This window comes from Stegodyphus dumicola, chromosome 10 (genome assembly GCF_044657685.1).
Source record: "Stegodyphus dumicola isolate Sdum_Otavi_A_Nest chromosome 10, ASM4465768v1".
Classification (NCBI taxonomy): Eukaryota; Metazoa; Arthropoda; class Arachnida; order Araneae; family Eresidae; genus Stegodyphus; species Stegodyphus dumicola.
Window position 1 is genome coordinate 98279795 of NC_140777.1, and position 22343 is coordinate 98302137.

General features: G+C 32.4%; 1 protein-coding gene across 1 annotated transcript in view; it reads left to right on the top strand.

Annotated features, from left to right (window-relative positions):
- Cpsf160 (cleavage and polyadenylation specificity factor subunit 1) overlaps positions 1 to 22343 on the top strand; it is a 273054-nt gene that overhangs the window by 138534 nt on the left and 112177 nt on the right. Inside the window, exons 14-16 of the mRNA XM_085825305.1 lie at positions 5186 to 5341; positions 11106 to 11195; positions 13822 to 13944. Coding sequence (XP_085681431.1) covers positions 5186 to 5341; positions 11106 to 11195; positions 13822 to 13944 — 369 coding nt within the window. The remainder of the gene's footprint in view (positions 1 to 5185; positions 5342 to 11105; positions 11196 to 13821; positions 13945 to 22343) is intronic.

Consider the following 22343-nt stretch of genomic DNA (forward strand, 5'->3'; position numbering starts at 1 on the left):
ATAATATTCCAGGAAAAGCAGTTGTGTCCTAAAAGCAATTTTTCTCCCAGCTAACTGTGATTCCTATGTATCACAGTAGTAGGGGCCAATGCCTATAAATGGCTAGAGCCTGTGATTGGAATATATATACGTATATATATTTTTCTATTTGACCTGAACAATAAGTGAAGACATATTTATTTTGAGTGGAAATGTTGCTAATATTGGTTTTCTTTTCTTGCCACAACAGCAAGAAGTAAAAAAGAATGAGATTAAAAAAAAAAAAAAAAAAAAACTTCCTTAACATAGCATAGCAAATTGCACTCTTTCTTAACTAATTTAATCCTGTTTGTTATTTTTTGTCGCCTATTTATTATTACAACTATTTTACAGAAATTAAACTGTCAATTTTTGATTATGCCTTTCTAATTCTTTTTTTTAAGAGTTTCTAATTATAGAGCTGTAACAGGATTTGCAAAACAAAAGGGCAGTGGGCCTTAGGGCAAAAAAGCAGTGTTGGCACTATTCATCTTAAGAAAGTGCAATTTCAAAATTGGGAAAAACAGCAACCTTATTTTCACGTAAATTTTGAATGCTATAGAAAGTGAACCTACTGGAAAATTCTACTTATAGTTTTATTTAATGCAATTTGGTTAGCAATTTATCAAAAAAATAAATAAAAAGCCTATAAACATACCTGAAAATTAATGTTTTATAAACTCTTTCTGGTGCCAAAAGTTGAGCAATTGTTATGCCTCAAGCATTAACTGTAGCTTCTTTTTCCATTGATGGTAAATTGAAAATAGTGAGTATAATGAGTATTTTCCAATGAAAAACTGCTATATTGACTCAATGCAAGTATGAAAAAGGCGTTAAATCATTAACCGTTTGTTTCTTGCCAAGGTTGCTATACCTTGACAAGTACCAAACAAATAAATAAATATTGAGTTTTATTTTGTAAATTTCGATTCCCTTAAAGTTGTAAATACTTCGTTATTTCATAAATAACTATTTCACACTTTTAATTTTATAATTTCTACATGTAACCTTACTGTAAATTTAAGTTTTACCTCCCGAAGATTTAAACTGATGATCTAAAATTTGGAAATTTCTGAAATCCAGAATCGCCAAAGTCCCACTGACTCGAGATTTCAAACTTTGTACTGTATAATTACTGCTTCTTAAATAATTAAATAAAATACTGAAACATGGAATGAAATATATTAGTAATTAATAAACGTTGCACTAAAAAGAGTCATATTATACTAGTTATCAAACTTTGTCAACTCATGGCACCTTTAGAGCTAAAAGGGTGTTTTTTTATTATTATTATTATTATTTTTTTTTTTTTTTTTTTGTTGTTGTTTCGTTTATTTTTCTGAGAACTTCATCCTACCCTTAGAAAATACATCTTACTATTTAAAATTGATCAATATTTATAGATACTTTAGTACAGACTAGAGAAAAGTATTTCATTTTTTGTTAAAAAATTTTAACATAAAATTAATGTAATTATTAATAGGATTAACTTGTCCCTCACCCTTGCGTTACATTTAGTGACTGAGGACTGCTTGCATTTTTTTACATAAACAGTCAAAGTTTGACTCAGTTATTGATGTTATCTGCAGTTACAGTTCTTTTTGTGCATTTAATTTGTTTCTGTATTCTGTTTTTGTTGCTACATAGGTTGAGAAAGTTTTTTACTTGAATATGCTGCTCTAACTAGGATTGAAATGTTCTAATTTATCATAGTGCTTGAACAATTTTTTTATTCTGTCTGTCTTTCTCTCCTGGGAAATATTCTCTTATAATTTTTTTCACCTGAAAAAGATGCCCAATCATATAATTTTTAACACTATCATCTAAATCTAATTTATTTTCCATTAGAAAACTGTGTAGTTTTGCAAAGCATTGTATATCATTCTCTTTGACAAATGTCATTTATCAAATTTTATTTTGACTTGCAGAACCCCAGGGTTTGATTCGCAGAACTCTAGGGTTCTGTGGAACACAATTTGAAGACAACTATATGAGACTAAAGAACAGGCATAAACTTAAAGATGGCATTTAGAATAGCAGAGAACATTTCTTTTTTGGAATGCATGTGTTGCCACATAAATTGAATACATATTACATATAAATAACATTATAAAGCATAAATAATAAAAAATTTTCCAAAATATTACTAAACAAATTAAGTGCTAGCTCATACTGCAGACTGCTTAATTTTGCAAAGCTTAAAAATGAGTTGATTGCTTTATATTCTTTCGCAAAGTATGAAAATAAAACTGAATCAACTAGCATCATATATAAATACAGTCAAAAGTTGTTAATTCGGACACCCATAATCCAGAATGATCTATAATCCGGACCTCAAAGCTAAAAATTTCTGCGCATGCGCCGCGTTGACACATGCGCATAAGTGTTTACGCGTGCGTGTAAGATTTTTACTACTGCGCATATGCGTGTGCGCAAGCGCAGAATACGTTTTGGCATGCACGTTTTATGTATAACGGATGGTATAAGCTAAAATTATCTAATTATCTATTTCAGTTAATGTTGATGATTGCGTTGTTCCTTAATCTTCGAATTGGATCCGGCTTATTATTTTTTGCAGACTGTAAGAGCAATTTTATAAAAGTAAACTTGAACTTTCGATTTTGTCAAATAGAATTTCCGATTCTGGAGCTCCCAAAGGATCGTACAAAACGAAAGTATGTTTCAATGTCCATCAAACAAAAAGTGGTATTGCTGCAAAAAATGGATAAAGACATGAAGAATGTGACAGAGAGGTTAGTGAAAACGAGAAAATTTCGATTGCCAAGTTAGTCGGTATTCTCGGCACAACAATTAACGGGACTTGAACAGCGGAACTTTGTAACTGAACAAGAAATTATGTCTGTTTATAGAATTAAAGAGAAAGTATTATCACATAAAACGAAGCAACTTAAACAACTTACATTGAAAGAAATGTTTAATAAAGTAAACAAATAAATATTAAGCTTTTTTTTTTTTTTTTTTTTGTAAATTTTGATACCCTTTAGATTATAACTGTTCTTTATTTCATAAATTATGGTTTCATATTTTTAATTTTAGAATTTCTGCATGCCATCTTACGAGATTTAAACTGATGATCTATAATCCAGAAAAATCGATAATCCGGAATCGCCGAAGTCCTGACGAGTCCGGATTAACGTCTTTTGACTGTACTACACAATAATGTTCGACTGCACTCTATATGTGTCTCATACCGAAAAAAATGAACCAGGTGATTCAATATGTAAAAACGTGTGGTGATGTGTGGATCTTTCTGGGCTAAAGTAACACCCATACCAGAGTTTGAAGCATCAGTTTGCAAAATAAACTCCTTAGGTGAGTGTAATATAGACTTGTGTGGCAGTTTTATTTCTTTAACAACTCACTCTTGTCTTTTAGTTTCTTTAAAAACTTCTCCTTGACTTGCACCTCAACTGCAGAACTTGGCAATTCATCTAAAATTTTTAACTGAGAATCGTCTAATTTTGTCAGTTCTTTCTTTTCAGATAGTTTTTGCTCCTTCCGATATGAACTTTTGTTTTGTCTGTTACTTGCATTCTCATTGAATGTGGCAACTTTGAATATCCTTTATCATGTTTGTGCCTCTTTGCTAAGTTTTCTGATGCATGCTTAGATTCTAGACGTATTTTTATTTTGTTAGCTTTAGAAGCACCTTCATGAGTTCTTTTATCAGAAGTTCTTTGATCTTCTGTGAAAAATTGTCAAACTCACCTCTTTGCTTTTTGGAGAAGAAAGAATTGGGGAATTTTTTGGGGAATAATCACACACACTATCCATAGAAGATGAGTCACCTTGGGGGTTGCAGAACCTGCAGTAGGCGGTCGCAAAAAATTTTAGCAGTTTTAATATTTCTTTAACTTATTATAATAATTTTACAATTACCAACTATTTTTACACAATGTATCTGCAAATAGATAAAGACAATACGGACAAAGAGAAAAACGAAAATGTTTCAATGCATTCTTTTTATAATATAAACATCTATTTTCATTGCTTTTCATGTGACGCTGTCATTTGATCTCTTACTTATTTAAAATTTTCACATTGTTCTGTGTCTTAAAATTAGATATTAATGACCTAAAACTTCAAAAAGTATATTACAGTACAAGTGAGAAAATTAACAGTGTCACTCATGTGTGTGTCGGATTTGCACAATACTTATGGAGTCCCACGAAATTTTTGTAAATATTATGGTGTCCTGGGTATTGTGAAAATATCTCAGCGATAAAAAGGGGTTGCGACTGAAAAATGTTTGACGTTGCTTAGTGACAGTTACACGATACAAATATGGCGTTGCCACTCCAATATCAAGGATAATAAATATAATTATTTGTTAAATAATGAAATATTACATTACTAATCCTGCTCTTTAACTTATTTGTAAGTTTTATTTTAATTGTGAAAATGAAGATTTTTTCCTTTGTATTTTAAAAATTGACATTTAGTAATTCAACATTTCAATGCAAAAACAGATTTTATAAGAATTAGTTTTTCATGTTAAGCTTAATTGCATAACTCGGGCATATAGTGACATTCGGCGCTCCAAGCTCGTTGGTGTGTGGTGAAACACTTCATTCTCTGTTTGTCGGGAGCGAAGAGATTAATATACAAATAACCCAATTTCATCATTAGTATTTTATTTTTGTAAAAAATATAAATATAGTTTTCTAGGAGTTTGATTTTAATTTTTTTTTTTTTTTTTTTTTTTCTAAAAGTGGGTAGTAAACCAAAACAGTTTAAGGCACATTGATCTAATGTTGGTACACATTACTTCTTTGGAATTTATTGTGCCATTATATGGTTGTGCCACAATTGCTCCTGTGTAGATTGGATATAACATCTAGTGTCCAGATGATCAAGTTGATATGAATGACTTATTGTGAAATATTCCAAATTCCACAATTTATTGTGAAATATTCCAAAGTCCATGATTTATTGTGAAATATTCCACATCCCAAATACTGAAATACTTTGCTGGGGCGAAATGTAAATGTAAATGATCAATCTTTATAAAAGATTCAAATCAAATTACCAGCAGTTGGTGCCGAAAAAATACATCTTTAAAAAAAGTAACTGCGTGGTATGGTTTCAATCCAAAAGAACCTTTTTTTATACACTTTATTCCACACTTAAAGACTGCCATTTCTAGGTTTGTGATAGCTTATTGAATATTGGTCCTTGTGGCAAAATATGTATGGGAGAACCAGCTTTCATATCTGAAGAATTTTCTGCAAATCCAGATCCTGATCTGGAACTTGTTACTACATCTGGATATGGAAAAAATGGTGCCTTGTCTGTTTTACAGGTAAGTTACTGATTTCTCAGAAATATCTCTTTTCTAGCAATTTAATATTTTTAGTTAATTTTATTTATTTGTATTTATTTTGTGAGTATAACAAAATAATTTTTTTTACTGTTAATAATAATACAATAAGAGACATTTTTTAATTTTGTGTTGTATTAAAGCACTACACAAGGAAATTATAGTATTTTTGAAACTTTTACTAAGATTAACATCAAGAATTTGGCATTTCATTGCTCTATAATAGAAGTTATATACTATCTGAACTCTGAGAACTGAACCAAATCAGTGCAATAGTTTGCATATGATAATCGGAAACATGGAAAAAAATAGAAGCAAATTTATTTATAGAATTTATCTCAATGGTAAAGGATATTGATGAGATTAAAATTTTAAAGATATTATTTGTTTTCCATTAAATGTTGACAACAACAAAAACCATAGTGGTTTTATAAAGAAGGTTATAGATTTCAAGATCTTCTATCTTATTTTTATAATTTTTGAAAATATCATAATCTGATTATTTTCTATTAACATCTAAACATAAGCCCAAATTTTTCATTTCTTATAATGTTCATATTTAAAAACTCGCACATTTGCTTAAAATGAGAAAGTTCTGGAGATAATAAAATGATGTGGGAAAACAGTGACAATAAAACTTTTACATTCAAACACACAAATGATTCTACACCTCAAAGGATATAAAATCATAAATAACCTACCAAAAATAAAATGAAAATTATTCCACTAAAAATATCAAGCTACCCTAAAATGTGTGGGTTCTTGTTAGATAGAAAACCGAGTTGTATTCCATGCTGAGTTACTACTTAACAAAAATATTTTATATTAACTTCTAAAAGATAGAAATTCTTGGTCTGAGGAAAAATACTAACTTTATATTTGCTTATACAAACATTAGGGCATTTTACAATAGCATTTCATCTTAATATGAACTCAATTAAATTTCTAAATTAATATATATCTGACAAATATAGGAAGAAAGAGTCAAGACTTACTTCATTTATGAAATTTGCATTTTTAGTTCAGTTATTTAATTTTTTACTTACATACTGATATCTGAATTTATTTCGTATGCAATTTACGTAACAGATATTTCATTTTATTTAATATGTTATTACTTATATTCTAATGTGTAGTTCAAATAGTAAACATTTAATACAAGGTCCGGCTATTAATTTCCAGGACTGACGTAACTGTAGGAAAACGAAAAGTCGGAAGATCACAGGAAAATGGGTTGGTTTTTACGGTTGTCCATGAAGGCAGCCTGCTCCCTCTTAGGCAGATAACCCTCTTGTGTTTTGCCATATTTAAATAACCTAAACAATGTTTCTTGTTACCCTTTTGTAGGACAGTAAAACATGAATGTTTTTGTCACTTAACACACACTTCTGTAATTGAAAGTGCATGTGTGTGACCAACGATTGCAAAACTAAAGACCAGGTAAGGGCTTTTAAACAAGTGAAGGGGTTGGGTATATGTGTGTGTATATATATATATATACCTAACCCCTCAGTATGTATATATACAGTCGATTCTGGTTAATCAGACCACATCAGGAAGCGATCGTTTTGGTTCTAATATCTGGCTGGTCCGATTACACGAACATGTCCTATGTTGTAAGACGGGACGGGCTATATGTAGCAAACAGTAAATGTACATGTAAATTATGTACTAAAATGTAAGTATGAGCTTTATGGTGCGGTACATATGTATAGCGAACATACATGTACAAACAAGAAATACAATCGAACTTTTTTTCATTGAGAAAATTAATTTAGAAACAAATTCTAAGAAACAGTCTGCACGATACTCAACATGCGAAGCACAATAAAAAGAATTTCTTATTAAGTTCCAGTCAACATTTGAAGAACTTATCCAATGTGATCTGACACATTCTTTTGACGGATTGCATGGGAATGAAATCGCCACAAACATCTAATGCAGTAATGGGACTGCCTTCATTTCCCTCCTGCATGAAATACCGACGCAAAGTTTCAAGCATTTCCTTGCATTCTGTGTTGTCACTTGCACCAACTTATTAGGGGCATCATCATCATCACTTTCTTGCTCTTCCAATGCTGTCATGTGTTTTGCTGCAACAATTGCAGTATCGTAATCTTCATTTTCATCGTAGCATTGAAGCTCATTGTCAATTGATAAAAATTCTTCGCAATTTTGTGCCTGTTGAAGTTTCAAATGTAAATCATCATTTTCACTTTCAATAAGCATGATCACATCCATCTCCAAAACCAAGTACTTAAAGCCACAGTGAAAAAAAATAGTTCTGAATTGTCTCACTGTTCACTTTTCGCCAACTGTCGGCCATAAATTTAACTGCTTGTAAGATATTGACCTTTGCACTGACTTCGCTGGCTTTTGATGATGAGGTCAGCAAACTTTCTTCAATTGCTTCAAGGACATAATTAACCAACCTTGCACGATAAAGGGTCTTAAAATTTTTTATGACGCCCATGTCCATTGGCTGGACCAAAGCCGTGGTCCTGGGTGGTAGAAATTCCATTTGGACATTCATCAAGCAGTCTAAATGAAGATGTGCTGCACAATTGTCGAGAAGAAGCAGCATTTTTCTCAACTGGTGTTGTAGCTCTATGTCCCAATCCTTCAGCCATTCTTTAAAAAGTTCAGAGGTCATCAACGCATTTCTGTTCGCATGATACACAACTGGTAAACTCTCCATCCTAAGTCCTTTAAAGCGGCGAGGCTTAGTGCTTTTTGCTATAACCAACAGCTTTCCCTTGTCCATTCCTGACATGTTTGAGCAGCACAAGACAGTTATGCTATCCATCGCTTTTTTGGAGCCAGAGAGTGCAACATGTTTGTAACTTAACGAGCCATCCGGTGTAGCATGATAATACAGCCCAGTCTCATCAGCATTGTAGATGTCATCTGCTGAAAAATTTTCAAGAAGCTCGAGCAGTTTTGTTGTTTTCCATTCTTCAGCATTTGCACTATCAGCACTTTCTTTCTTGCCATGTGCTTTCTTGTAATTTATGCCATGCCCAGATTTCCATAGAGACAACCAAACGTCCGTAGCTCTAAAGTCATTGTGGCCCAGCTTTTTAGCGAGTTCTTCTGCTTTGCATTTTAACATTAGGCTGCTTACTTGCACAGATCGTCCAGTAACAATGGCAAACCATTGATTAAGGGCCTCGTCGACATCTGGGTCCTTGCCTTCATGCTTCCGTTTTTTGGAAGTTCCTCCTCGTCCTTCACATAGTGCCCATTCTTCTCGCAGCTTATTCTCTTGTTTTATCAAGTGCAAAATTGTAGTCTTTGCCAATCCGGTTATTTCCACCAACCGACGCTGACTAGTGTTTTGTGGTTGTTGCTTGATCTTATCCAGGAAACCAATTTTTTCAGCTGATGTCAAGTCCCGTCATGACATTTTGGCAGAGAACACAAGACACGTGCTCAGTTCACTGACTAAAGTGGTCTGAAGAAACCTTGGTATTTCGGGTTTGAGGTCAAGAGGGAGATAAAATGCTCGCCATTCAAAGCTTTGGCACTAATATCATCCCAAAAAGGTAATGAAATGATAACTTTCTCGTGTAAACTTTAATCGTGATTCACAGGCCGGAATTCCTTTCAGGTAGAGCCGGACACTCTATTGTTAATTTCCTCGAAACTCGGAGGTTCAGGTCAAAGAAAAGTCAAAGAAAATGGTGCATGTGTTCACCTCCCATTGGCTTTGCTTTTTCATGCACTTTAAGGAATTCCTGACCTTTGATAAAACATTTTCCTGGGGAGCCACAACTACAGATCCTCCCGTATGTTGCAGACCTCCTGTACATCCGCTTATAGATATTTTCTTCAGTTAAAAAGTGTTGTTATGGAAATGATCATTTCAGCATTTTTCAATTGTGACTGTATTTATGCATTCACAGGGTTCATAGCGTCCTTACAAGTGCTTATAAGTCCTTATATTCGAAAATAAAATATAAAGGCCCTTATAGGTGCTTACTTTTTCTTTAAAGCCCTTATTTTTTTGTTTTTAGCGCTTATTTTTTGCTTTTAGTGCTTTTTTTAATGAACGCGCATTTTCCCCCCCGTACCAAATCCTAAACTAAATAAACAACTTTTCTTCCTTATATGGAACGTCAGATGGTGAATCATACTCCCGTAAATAGCTTTTCCCCCTTTCCCTGCATTAACGTAACCTATGGTGCACGTCGTTCTATTGGTCAAAGAATTGCGAAAATCGTAGAAAATTCCGGTACATTCGGTATTCTTACCCAAATACTACGTTATGCTTATATTATGAGCATATGTCTGAATATTTATAATAATATAGTTGCAATAGCTACTGAAGTTTAGATAAACTTCCAAAAATGGGTTTATTTTTACACAGATTAGCTTTCTAAGGAATAATATTCGGAATGGCTTAAATAAAAGGAAAGTAATCGAATAGTCAGAATATTTTTTTTCCCCCAATACATTATACAGTACGGAGGTTGGGAGGTTCTCCCGTTTCTCCGCAAAATCTCTAATATTGAAGCAGCGAATGTTTTTTTTTTTTTTTTTTTTTTTTGTCACTGTCCAATCTGGATAGAATAGGACTAAAAGTTTTGCGGTCTACCCAACCCAAGCGAAGAATGATTCTATTCGGGAAATTTAACGGTCTGTTCAAAATTTGAATCAAAAACACCCCAGATTAGTAAGTCTCTTTCTTTTCCTTTATATAGTTCTTTATTCTGCGAATACCGGCAGCTGTTGATTCCGATTCCGATTGCGTAATATCACGTATGGATGAATTACGCCGCACGTATTGCGCAATCAAGATCAGTAAAATACTTTCTTATAGGGTATTTTAGAAACCTTGTTGCGCAATAACGTTTGCGGTATTTTGCAGAGATAATTAATTTTGATGTTCGGTCTGAGATTTATTTATGAACACACAAGAGTTTTACTGTTCTTTCTAAGCAAAATATTTCTCAGTTCCGTTGGTCTATTTTTATATGATGCACATATCAAAATGTCAAAATCATTTATTTACCTGAGAAATCTAAAGAACGGCTACAATCTCCCCCACTCCTCTTTTTCCAGTTACTATTCCGAATGTTCGGCATTTTCCGAGTGTGCGGGTTAGTTAAGCTTTTACTGTTAAAGGATGACTGCATGAAGCAATTTCCCGTCTTCTGATTTCAGAAATGTTTCTCTTTTTTACTTGAATTACTTTGCTTGGAATATATGTTAAGGGAAAACTGTTATGCAATGAAAATTTAGAAAATGTTCATAATTTTAAGTTAAATTATTTAAATATTAATATGAGTGGGAAAATAAATTGTATTTATTATTAGGTGCCAAGCGAATACAATTAATATGGCTTATTATTAGTATTTATTTTCTATATTTTGAACTGAAATTTCATCATTAAATCTTGTAATATAGTTTAGTTCTGCATAGTTTTTTTTTTTCTCTCATTGTAAACTAATTCTGTAAATTGAACTGTCATTTAAAATTTAAAAAAAAGTTAATTGTGTTCCATGGTTGAGGTAATGCTCATTCTCTTAATAAATATTGCATTGCTCATATTTTAAATTGCAAGTCTAATTTTTCTTTTAAGGTTTATGCAGTTGCGTATAATGTAATTAGACAGGTGCTTATTTTTTTAATTAAAATGTGGTTATGAACCCTGATTCAAATGTTATATGTCATTCATATAAATGTTATAATAAAAAACATAATTCTGTTTTTTAAATTACAAACATTTGCATTTTTATTTCAGCGTTCCATTAGACCTCAAGTTGTGACTACGTTTGAATTGCCTGGTTGTGTAGACATGTGGACAGTTATTGGGCATAATACAGATTTAGAGGTTAGTTTGCTTTTGTGTAGCATCTTTGTAAGTTGAAAAGTCAAAAGTCATAGAAATAGCATCTAAGGAAGAACTGTAATATTTTCTCTAAATAACAATGCTATGAATGGAGAAGTCAGTATGGTGTTACCCTACTTGAAATATCAAGCTTTCTTTTTGTTTGACTGTTCATTTAATCTTGGTATATGTTAAATGTTGTTCGAATTGAATGCATTTAGAGTGTGAATCATACAGTTTCAGTGATTGTTGATGAATTTGGTTTTACTAGGACTGCAGTGTCAACAGAATATTGCAAATACTTGGTAGATGGCATACCATTCATAAAATATCTGATGTGGAAACTGCATGACTTTTACAGCCTATTAAATTATACACACATTTTGCTGTATTTCATTGAAACTTATTTCCTCGAATTTCATTACAGGCATATTTCTCATTCAGTTAATTCAGTTGTCATTTTGTGGCAATGCAAAAATACATAAAAACTCAAAGCATTTCTATTAAAAATTGCAAAATACTACAAAACATAAAACACCAAATACTGGTAATATAAAGTATTAGAAAAACAATTTTTACAATTAAAATTAGAGTTTCTACATAAAAACAAGCAAATTGGTCAGCAGGCAGAAAGACAGATTTTTTGATGCACAAAATTGAAAGTGTACTTTTGGCTTAGGCTTAGCATCACTTAAATTTTTAAATTGTTGATAATTCTACAATTATTGCCTTCAGATTAACTAAAGGCATAAAAACCTTAAACAGAACATAAGAAAAACATAACTTAATCACTTAAGAAAGCAAAAAATGCACAATTTGCCAACATAAAGGAACTCGCCCATCTGTGTAACAAAGTACAGTACAAAGTCTGTAACCCGGATGCCCATTATCCGGAATGATCTATAATCTGGACCTCAAAGGCTAGAACTTTTTTTTTTTTTTTTGTATGCTTTACGCATGGGCGTAAAGAATGCACACACATACATTACGCGCATTACACATGCATGTGATGCTCTACGAATGCGCGCATTGAAAGAAATGTTTAATAAAGTGAACAAATAAATATTAAGCTTTTTTTTTTTTTTTTTTTTTTTTTTTTTTTGTGTGTGTGTGTGTGTGTAAATTTTGATACCCTTTAGATCATAATTGCTCTTTATTTCATAAATTACAGTTTCATATTTTTAATTGTATAATTTCTGCATGCCATCTTACCAGATTTAAATCTGTAATCATACCAGATTTAAATCTATTTTTTCGGATTATAGATTTAAATCTGGTATGATTACAGATTTAAATCTATAATCCGAAAAAACCCCTAATCCAGAATCGCCAAAGTCCCGACAAGTCCGGATTATGGACTTTGTACTGTATATGTATATATATGCATATATACATTTGTGCGACCGATTGCAATAAAAAAGCGATGTGCACAGCTAGAAGTTATAGCTATCCATATGCAAAATTTCAACATTCTACGGCTATTCGTTTTTGAGTTGCGCGAAATAGGTGCGTATGTCACAAAAAAAAAAAAAAAAAAAAAAAAACACACTTATGAATCATTTTAAATCTATTTTACTATCCATTTTGGTGAAAAAAGTCCCTTATGCTGTTTGTACATACGGATGTCCCGTATAAACATTATTTAAATGGGTTCAGGAGCAATCAAAATGGATATTTTCACTGAAATATGATACTCGAAATGTTTCACAATTACAATATTTCCTTTATTTCGTACAAGGAAGTGAAAATGACGAAAAAGTGAAAATTTCATGTGGCACTAAAGAGTGGTGTTTTTGCTAGATAACATAGGTCATAGTTCATTAAAAATTGATAAACTATGTGGATGTAGCTGCAGAGTTTAATGCTGGCTCTTCACAAAATGTATCATAAACAACTGCTTGTTGCTACTTCGTGTCTTTGAGTTTCCATGCATACTCTTGACACTTCATAGAATTCACTTAATTGGAGACAGAAACATTAGAACTAGACAACATAACAGTAGTAATAATGAGTGGCATAGTTTGATAGCTAAACAAGTAAACAAAAGGAAAAGTGAGATCTCAGAATACAGACAAATTTTAAGAAACAGCTTGCATGAGCCTCCTGCAATTCAACACATTCTGTACCCCTATGTGGTTATCATTTTCTGGTGGGAAAGGAGTGTTTCAGCAGAATAATGTGGTGTGTCATTGATCTGTGGATGCCATGAGATGGTTGCATCCTAGAGATTTTAGAAGTTAGGTTTGGTTCAGATATGAAAGCTTAGGAGCATTTATAGAATGTTTTGGAAGTGTTTTGAAGTTATTTTAAGTATTTTGAAAATGGATCCAGTTCCACCCATTTTGTTGCAATTACAAGATAAATTGCAGTATCTGTGAGTTGTGCTGAAGAGTTCATTCTTCGACATGTTGAGGTACTTCTAAGGAGTGGAAAAAACTCTGCCATTATTGAGCTCCTGTTTCATACTTTTGAACTTTCAACATAATAACTGAAAAAAAAAAATTTGAACATTCCTTTACTAATTTGTATTCATTATATTTCATAGCAGTTTATTTAAAAGAATGTTACAAATTTTATGTTTGGTTGTTCAGAGAAATGGATTCAAAATATTCTGCTGTTTGATTTTTAGAAGTTGGAAGAAAGGACAGAAGAGGACAAGGAAGACTCCAGTGAAGAGAATCAAAATAAAGCCTCTCAGATTCTGAAGAATTCTCATGCATTTCTTATTCTGAGTAGAGTTGATAGCACAATGGTAATTATATTCTTTGCTAAAACTATATATACTAATTAACAGCAAAGACTTTAGTTGTATTCAAATATTGACTTTTGACAGTATTCCAAACTATTTTTCAAGATTCTCATTTCTCCTACTCAGTAAATTAATGGCACATGCTGTATGGAGTCGACTGGTTGTTGCAATATATGAGTAATGCCCTACTGCTTGCCTTTATTCTAGAAGATTCATCTTCATTTTCTTGTTTGCAATAGTTTGTTTTAATTGGATTATGTGTTGGCTTCTCATTCTGAAATCCAAGTCTTTGAACTATTTCATCGATTTATTCTTTTACTTTATCACAAAGTTCCCATCTTTAGATCTTTCGAAGTTTATGCCAAGGTAGTAAGTGACTTCCCCTAAGTCTTTGATTTCCAGCATCACTTTTAGTTGTTGTATTGCTTTCTTTACATCTTCTTTGCTTTAACTTCCTATAAGTATATTGTCTGTATGTAATATTATGCTAATTTTCTGTTATTGTTTTTGAAAAGAAAGCATGGGTCTGCTTTACATAGTTTAAATGATGTGTTTAAAAGCATCTTTCCAATTTTCAAATTCCAACCTCTAGTGGCTTGTTTCAGTCCATATATTTATATATTCAGTCCATATATATATATATATATGTAATGATATTTTTAAATCAATTGATTAAATTAAATTCTATTAATATTGCTTAATAATGTGTTGGTGATTCTCTACCTAAATTGCATCCCTGTTCCTAAATTTTGGCGAAATCCTTTCTTTAGTATAAAATATATTAACCTGTTGGCGCCCGCCAAATCGCCAAACTCATAAATCTGTCATATTACATAAAGTACTTAATAACACTCCTGATGAGAAGATAGCGTCACCTCGTGATTTCAATTAATATCGCTGATTGGAGGAGCCTCGTGACGTACACATATGTATAAGTAGGGCTTCTGCTCCAGATACGAAGAGAACGCTTACGAGATGGATGCTAAAATAAACCTACCACTTTATATTCCAAAATTTGTCTCATTCCTGTTGCCCCGGCTGCACAAAACAAATAATGTATGAGAAATTACATTTCAGAAAGCCGGTAGGATACCACCTTCAAAGGGATTATCTAAAAAAGAAAATACCCCAAGGATTATACGGATAAAATGTTACGCACTTTAGATGAATTTGCCGCTGTGCGACTTCTATGTTTCTACATTTTTCTCTAGGCGTTCTTGCTTCAAGAAAATCATCCTTCTGTTACTTGTATTCTGGTATACTGCAGATTATTTTACGTCCAGGGAAGCATCTTTCTGCCCCTGTGATGTGTGATTTGTGTTTCCATCGAAAGTTCGTCGTTCATCAAATGTGCTCTTACCGTTGACCTACTTTTGAGGATGGAAATCTTTCCCTACGTCTACGCCGTTCTGTGTTGCTCTCGAGAGCTTTGTGCTTGTGTGGTGATTGATCGTGTTTTGCGAAAATCTAATCAAGAGTGCACAAAAATGTGTATTTTCGTGTCGATTTCATCACTCGTATTCTCGTCACAATAAGTCAAACAGAAGCAATTAGTAAAAAGATTGGCGATGCAAATGATATTATTATTATTATTGAATTATAATTACTGATTTAATAATAGTGTTTTTATTTTGAAAATTTTAAAAAGTATTATTTTGGTATAATTGTATTTTAAATTTGGTATTTAAAGGATGTATTTTGGTTTTAATATTGTTTTGGGAAAATTTAAAGAGTATTATTTTTGAATTAGTTTTATTTATGAAAGTATTATTAGTTTTATTTATAAAGTATTATTAGTTTTATTTATGAAAGTATTATTAAGAGAATAATGGCTAATGAAAACCTCTCTGATCCTGATGATTCATTAAGGGCAGCTAGCGCTGAACCTGAAACAAGTATAATTCCCTTTGACGCGCAGAATGATATGGATATAAATTCATGGCTTGAGTACTTTAACAAAACTCATTTAGATAAAGATGAAACGTGGAAGCTTAATAATGTAGCTCGATATCTAAAAGGTAATGCACTTAGCGTATATGTTAAAAACAGCCATAAAATTACTAAATATGTGGAATTAGTCCAAATTTTAAAGGAAAATTTTTTCGACCCCACTTTAACTACGTTTGGTGATTTTGCCAATTACAAATACAATCATAAAGAGGACATAACGCAATATTTTCGCAAAAAATTAGATATTGGTAAAAAATTAAATCTAACTCATGAAATGATCTTGGAGGGTCTGACGGATGGCCTTCCTATAGAATTAAAATCCTTAATGAGGATCAACGCACCCTCTGACCCCATCTCTTGGCTTACTCATGTCCATAAGCTTATTAAGATTAGTGAAAATCAACAAATCAAAAGTGCACCTCCCAGATTTGTTACTCCAGTTGGGAACAGTCCCCAAAATTACAATCGATTTAATAGAAGTAGAATTTCAGCTTCAGGCTATGAAACTACTGTGAGACAAGATTCTCCTAGACCCAACAATTTCCAACGTTTTCAGAGACCAAGTAATTTTTATAATCGGTTCAGTGGTCCAAAATTTACAAGCCATTATAATTATAATTCTCAAAATAGATTGCCATTGCCACCCAGTCCCTGTAGACTTTGCACCCGGAACGGAATCCCAAATGCTTTTCATTGGTTTCAGGTTTGTCCTTTCAGAGGGAAGAGATCTGATACACCTAATGTTACGCCCCTTGCAATAGAACCAACCCCAGAAAGCCCTAACAGTAGTTGACTATTAAAGGTGTCGGGATATTTGTCCAATAAGAAACGTCTAGAGTGTGTTGTAGACGGTGGTGCCACCATATCAATAATTTCTTCCAAAACAGCTAGACAATTACGTTTAAAAGTACAAAGAGTTAGATCATTTTCAGTAACCCAAACTAAAGGAAAAATAATCTTCAACAAAATATGTTGTATACAAATGAAAATTGGACGGATTAGTAAACAAATTACCTTGTTTGTTCTTGATAATAATTTGAATTATGTAATTTTAGGACTTTATGAATGCAAATTATTTGAGTTGAGTATTGATTGTACTAATTTAAAAATTAAACAGAGAGCTATTGTACTTAATGATGACTGCCATTTTGACAGCCGACCCATATCTCTACACCTCCAACTTCAAGGTGGTACAACAAATGTTTATCCATGTGTTAATAATGATGATGATGATGTAAGAAATTTTCCAACCTGTAAATCTCGGACTACAAATCCAAAGGAATTAGTTTCTCAGTCTAACATTTATGTGAAAAATGCTGTTTCTAATACTGTCGATAACAAAGAGTATAACTTGGAAAAATTTTTAAATGATTATTCATCTGTGTTTTCTAAAAATAAGTATGATGTAGGAAAAATTAATATTGAACCTCAACGAGTTAATTTAAATTCTGATTTGCCTGTATCATTAAGACCTTATAAAACATCCCCTATGGAAGAAGAGGAAATTAAGACCCAAATTGATCAATTATTACAAGCAGGTATAATTAAAGAAAGTTGTAGCCCATATTCGTCCCCCGTGACTTTAGTACTTAAACGTGAGGAAGGAAAAAAAAACTAGATTGTGCATAGATTATCGAAAATTGAATTCCCTGGCTAAAACAGATGCAAACCCTCTTCCTCGCATTGACACTTTGTTAGACAAATTAAGTAAAGCAAAAGTATTTTGTACAATTGATTTGAGATCTGGTTTCTGGCATATCCCGATTCACCCTGCAGATACTGAGAAATTAGCTTTTTGCACGAATTTTGGATTATTCGAATGGTTAAGACTCCCTTTTGGTTTCAAAAATGCACCTGCAATTTTTAACAGAACAATTAGACGAATATTAACAAAAAATAAAATTAATTTTGCTTGCAGTTACTTTGATGATATAATCGTTTACTCTTCCTCTGAGAAAGAACATTTAGAACATTTAAAAATTTTATTTGAGGTGTTTAAAGAGGAGCATATTAAATTGAATTGAAACAAGTGTGTGTTCGCCAGAGATCAGATCACATTTCTTGGCTATGAAATAAAAAATGGTAGAATAATTCCCAATAACCATAATATAGAAGTTATTAAGAAACTTAAAAACCCCAGTAACACCAAAGAGTTACAAAGAGTTTTGGGAAGTGTGAATGTGTATCATAGATTCATTCCGAATTATGCAACTATTAGAGCTCCATTAAACAGACTCTTGAAAAAAGATGTCAAGTGGGAATGGGATGACCAATGTCAAAAAGCTTTCGACGAAATGAAAAGAATACTGATTTCCAAACCTGTTTTACAATTGTATGATTCCAGTAGGCCATGTCATATTTTTGTTGACGCTTCTCAAACTGCTGTTGGAGCTGTTTTGAAACAACCAGATGAAAATGATGTCCTTCACCCTGTATCATATCATTCCCAAACTTTAAGAAATTATGAGAAAAATTATACGATTACTGAGTTAGAATGTTTGGCCATAGTAGATGCCCTAGACAAATTCTATTACTATCTGCATGGACAAAAATTTGTTATACATACGGACCATGCGGCCCTCGTTTGGCTCAAAAATGTTAAAAATTTAAAAGGTAGACTCTTCCATTAGTCACTCAAACTAAGTATGTTCAATTATGAAGTAAAGTATCAGAAGGGCTCTACCAATATTGAAGCTGACATGCTTTCTAGACATCCTGTTTCACAGCACCTCCAACATTATGTACATTTACTTGATAGAAATGAAATAATCCAATAACAAAAAACTGATAATGTCTCCGGAAAAAATTACCAAGAGATAAATGATATGATGGTAATTAAGAAAAAGAATTTTTATAAAATTGTAGTACCTAAATCTTTAAGATTAAAATTGTTGAATAAAACCCATGAAAATTTTGGTCACCCGGGAGTTCAAATTATGCTTAACTTAATCACCTCTCAATATTATTGGCCTCATATTAGCGAAGATATCGGAAATTTTGTTAAACATTGTCATACTTGTCAACTTAATAAAAAGAAAAAACAGAAAATTTTGGTCTTATGCAAGACGTACCCCCAACCGACAAACCTTTCGAAGGTCTCTCTATTGACACTGTGGGAGGATTTAATTATTATAATTCTACAAAAAAATATTTGCATATAGTTATTGACCATGCAACAAGATATGTCTGGGCTTTTCCCTCTAAAAGTGTAACTTCAGAAACCTGTGCCAATTGTCTAAAGCAAATATTTCAAATACAAGTCCCCGAAAAAATTCTGAGTGACAGGAATGCAGCCTTCACTTCCTCTAGATTCAAAAAATTTCTTAAAAAGCATAATGTTAAACAACTTTTAACTTCATCTCACCATCCCCAGACAAATGGTAAAGTAGAAAGAGTAAATCAATCAATAGTAAGTCGACTAAAATGTAAATTCTTCTTCTAAAAAAGTACCGTGGACTAAAGTGCTAGAGCAAGTTGTTATCGAATATAACAACTCCCCTCATACGGTATACGGTAACTAAGTTCACCCCAGCATACTTACTATTTGGTAACCTCCCTTTTGAATCTCCAATTGATCAAAATAAATACCCTTCCTTAAATGAAGCAAGGGCTTTAGCAAAGAAAAGAACTATCGAATACCACCGAAAGAATAAAACTAGATATGACATCAGATTTGTAGAATCTAAATTTCAACCTGGAGATTTTGTCCTTTACGAGGAATTCGAATACCCAAATACTAGAAAATTAACTTCACCCTATTCAGGCCCTTATCAGATTATGAATAAATTATCTGAAGTTAATTATGAAATCGACAGGGAAAATTTTCACACGAAGAAACCAACTGAGATTGTACATGCGTCAAAATTAAGGTTTTATTATCCACCCGAGAACTTTAAATTACATCATGAATAAATCAAAATTTATAAATCAATAAATTATCCATAACCCTTCTTTTAGTTTTCATCCTGTTGTCCCCCTTAATAGTTGATTTATATCTCAGTGTCTGAAAGGTTTGTCTGCCCTTTTCTTTTACTGGGCTCCTTCAAACTTGAGTTTCAGGTTCAATGCACTTTCCGTGTGGGAAACACTCAATTGAGGCTATACTACAAGTAGAGTACTATACCCTCACATTTCCTTGAGCTCATGTTTTCCTATGTTTGTGTTATAAATTGTAGCAACAGTTGAAAAAGTTAAATTTCAGTTGTTGAAACTTCTGAATTTCATTTTATGTTTCTGCAGCATCATGTACAAAAACTGGTATGGATGTTGGAAGTTAAATTTTGTTTTGTTATCATTAATAAGAGAAAAATAGAGTGACGAAATATGTTAAAAACCTAGAAAAATGTGTATTTTCAACAAGAGTATAAGAGCTCTAGTATCGTGACATAAAAACTCAAATGTTTTCAGTGCCAGTGCTAATCCATAATTCTAGCGCTAATTAAATGATCCGGAGATCTCCAAAGACCAGTAAAAGACTGAAGATGAGCCTGAATGACAACTCTAATGATTGACAGACTCATACACAAACTGTGAATGGCATGCCCTAAGATATAAACTTACAAATTCAGTTATTTCCTATATTTCCTATTGCCGCATAGCTAACCAGCAATATGTTATTAGTGCTTTATTTGTTCTGCAATTAGTTAGTATATTATAATTTCATTAATCATTTATTATATTTTATATACTGTATTAATTATATTCAAATATTTTATGTCATATTTTATGTAAACATTTTGTGTGCCTTGAGGTAAATCCAATCAGTTTTCCTACTCACTTAATTTCCAAATAACTAAATTTTCTACTCTCACTATCTGGACTGTCTTGGGTTGACGGCCGCGACTGCAAGCCTTTTCAGATGGGGGGGGGGATAATCTGTAATGATATTTTTAAATCAATTGATTAAATTAAATTCTATTAATATTGCTTAATAATGTGTTGGCGATTCTCTACCTAAATTGCATCCCTGTTCCTAAATTTTGGCGAAATCCTTTCTTTAGTATAAAATATATTAACCTGTTGGCGCCCGCCAAATCGCCAAACTCATAAATCTGTCATATTACATAAAGTACTTAAGAACACTCCTGATAAGAAGATAGCATCACCTCGTGATTTCAATTAATATCGCTGATTGGAGGAGCCTCGTGACGTACACATATGTATAAGTAGGGCTTCTGCTCCAGATATGAAGAGAACGCTTACGAGATGGATGCTAAAATAAACCTACCACTTTATATTCCAAAATTTGTCTCATTCCTGTTGCCCCGGCTGCACAAAACAAATAATGTATGAGAAATTACATTTCATATATATATGTATATATTCCATATATATATATATATATATATTCCAGTTTGAAAACTTTATTTTCATTTCCAACTTTTCTATATCCTTCCAGTTTGAGTCATGTAAATTTCATCTTCTAATTTTCCATGAAGGAAAGCTGTTTTGACGTCGTCTAAAAAATGTGTTTTTATATGAAGCTGGACATAGAAAAACTCGTAGAATTGTTTAATTTACCACAGGAACAAAGGTTTTGTCATAGTCAGCTCCAAATTTCTGGCTAAACCTTTTCGCAACTAATCTGACTTCGTATCTTTCAATTTTTCCTTCTGCATTGAGCTTGGTTTTGACACTTCTTAGTTTATCAAGTAGTACGTTCTTTTTTCCCAGATTTATTGTTTATAAGAACAATAAATTGCTTTAGTTTAGAAATTACTTTTTTTTTTATTGCATTAGGTAAATCATTGTAAACCTACTGTAACCATCAATAGAACTTGCAAAGTACAGGCAACCACTGATGGACAGTGTTTGTACTGATTCTAAAAATGGCAGTGTGAATGAGTTCAAGCAGTTTAGGTGCACTAAATTTCGATTGTTTGGTATATGGAAAATCAGCTAGTTTACATTTTATGCACTGAATGCATTTGTTACCATGTTTACAACTATCTAGTCTGATTCCTTCAGGGAGTTCTTAATTCACAAGTTGTTTAATTATGTCATCATTTCTGCGACCAAGGTGTATATGCTAAATTTTAATATGGTTTGCATTTTTGCACTGAAATGCTACATGAACTGATGGTTCATCATTCTTCTCGATTATTTTAATTTGGTAAAGACTGTTAGTTGTATGACATTCTAGAATAATTTGGTCTTCTTTCACAATCATACATTTATTTCTTTTAAACAGAATTTAGAATTCCTTTCCTGTTACAGTCAAAAGTCGTTAATTCGGACACCCATAATCCGGAATGATCTATAATCCGGACCTCAAAGCTGCAAACTTTCTGCGCATGCGTCGCATCCACGCATGCGCACAGGTGTTAACGAGAGCGAGTAAGACCTTTACGGCTGCTAATATGTTTGTGTGCATGCGCATTTAATGTGTAACGGAGGTATAAGCTGAGCTAAAATTATCTGATTCAGTTAATGTTGCAGATTGCGTTGTTCCT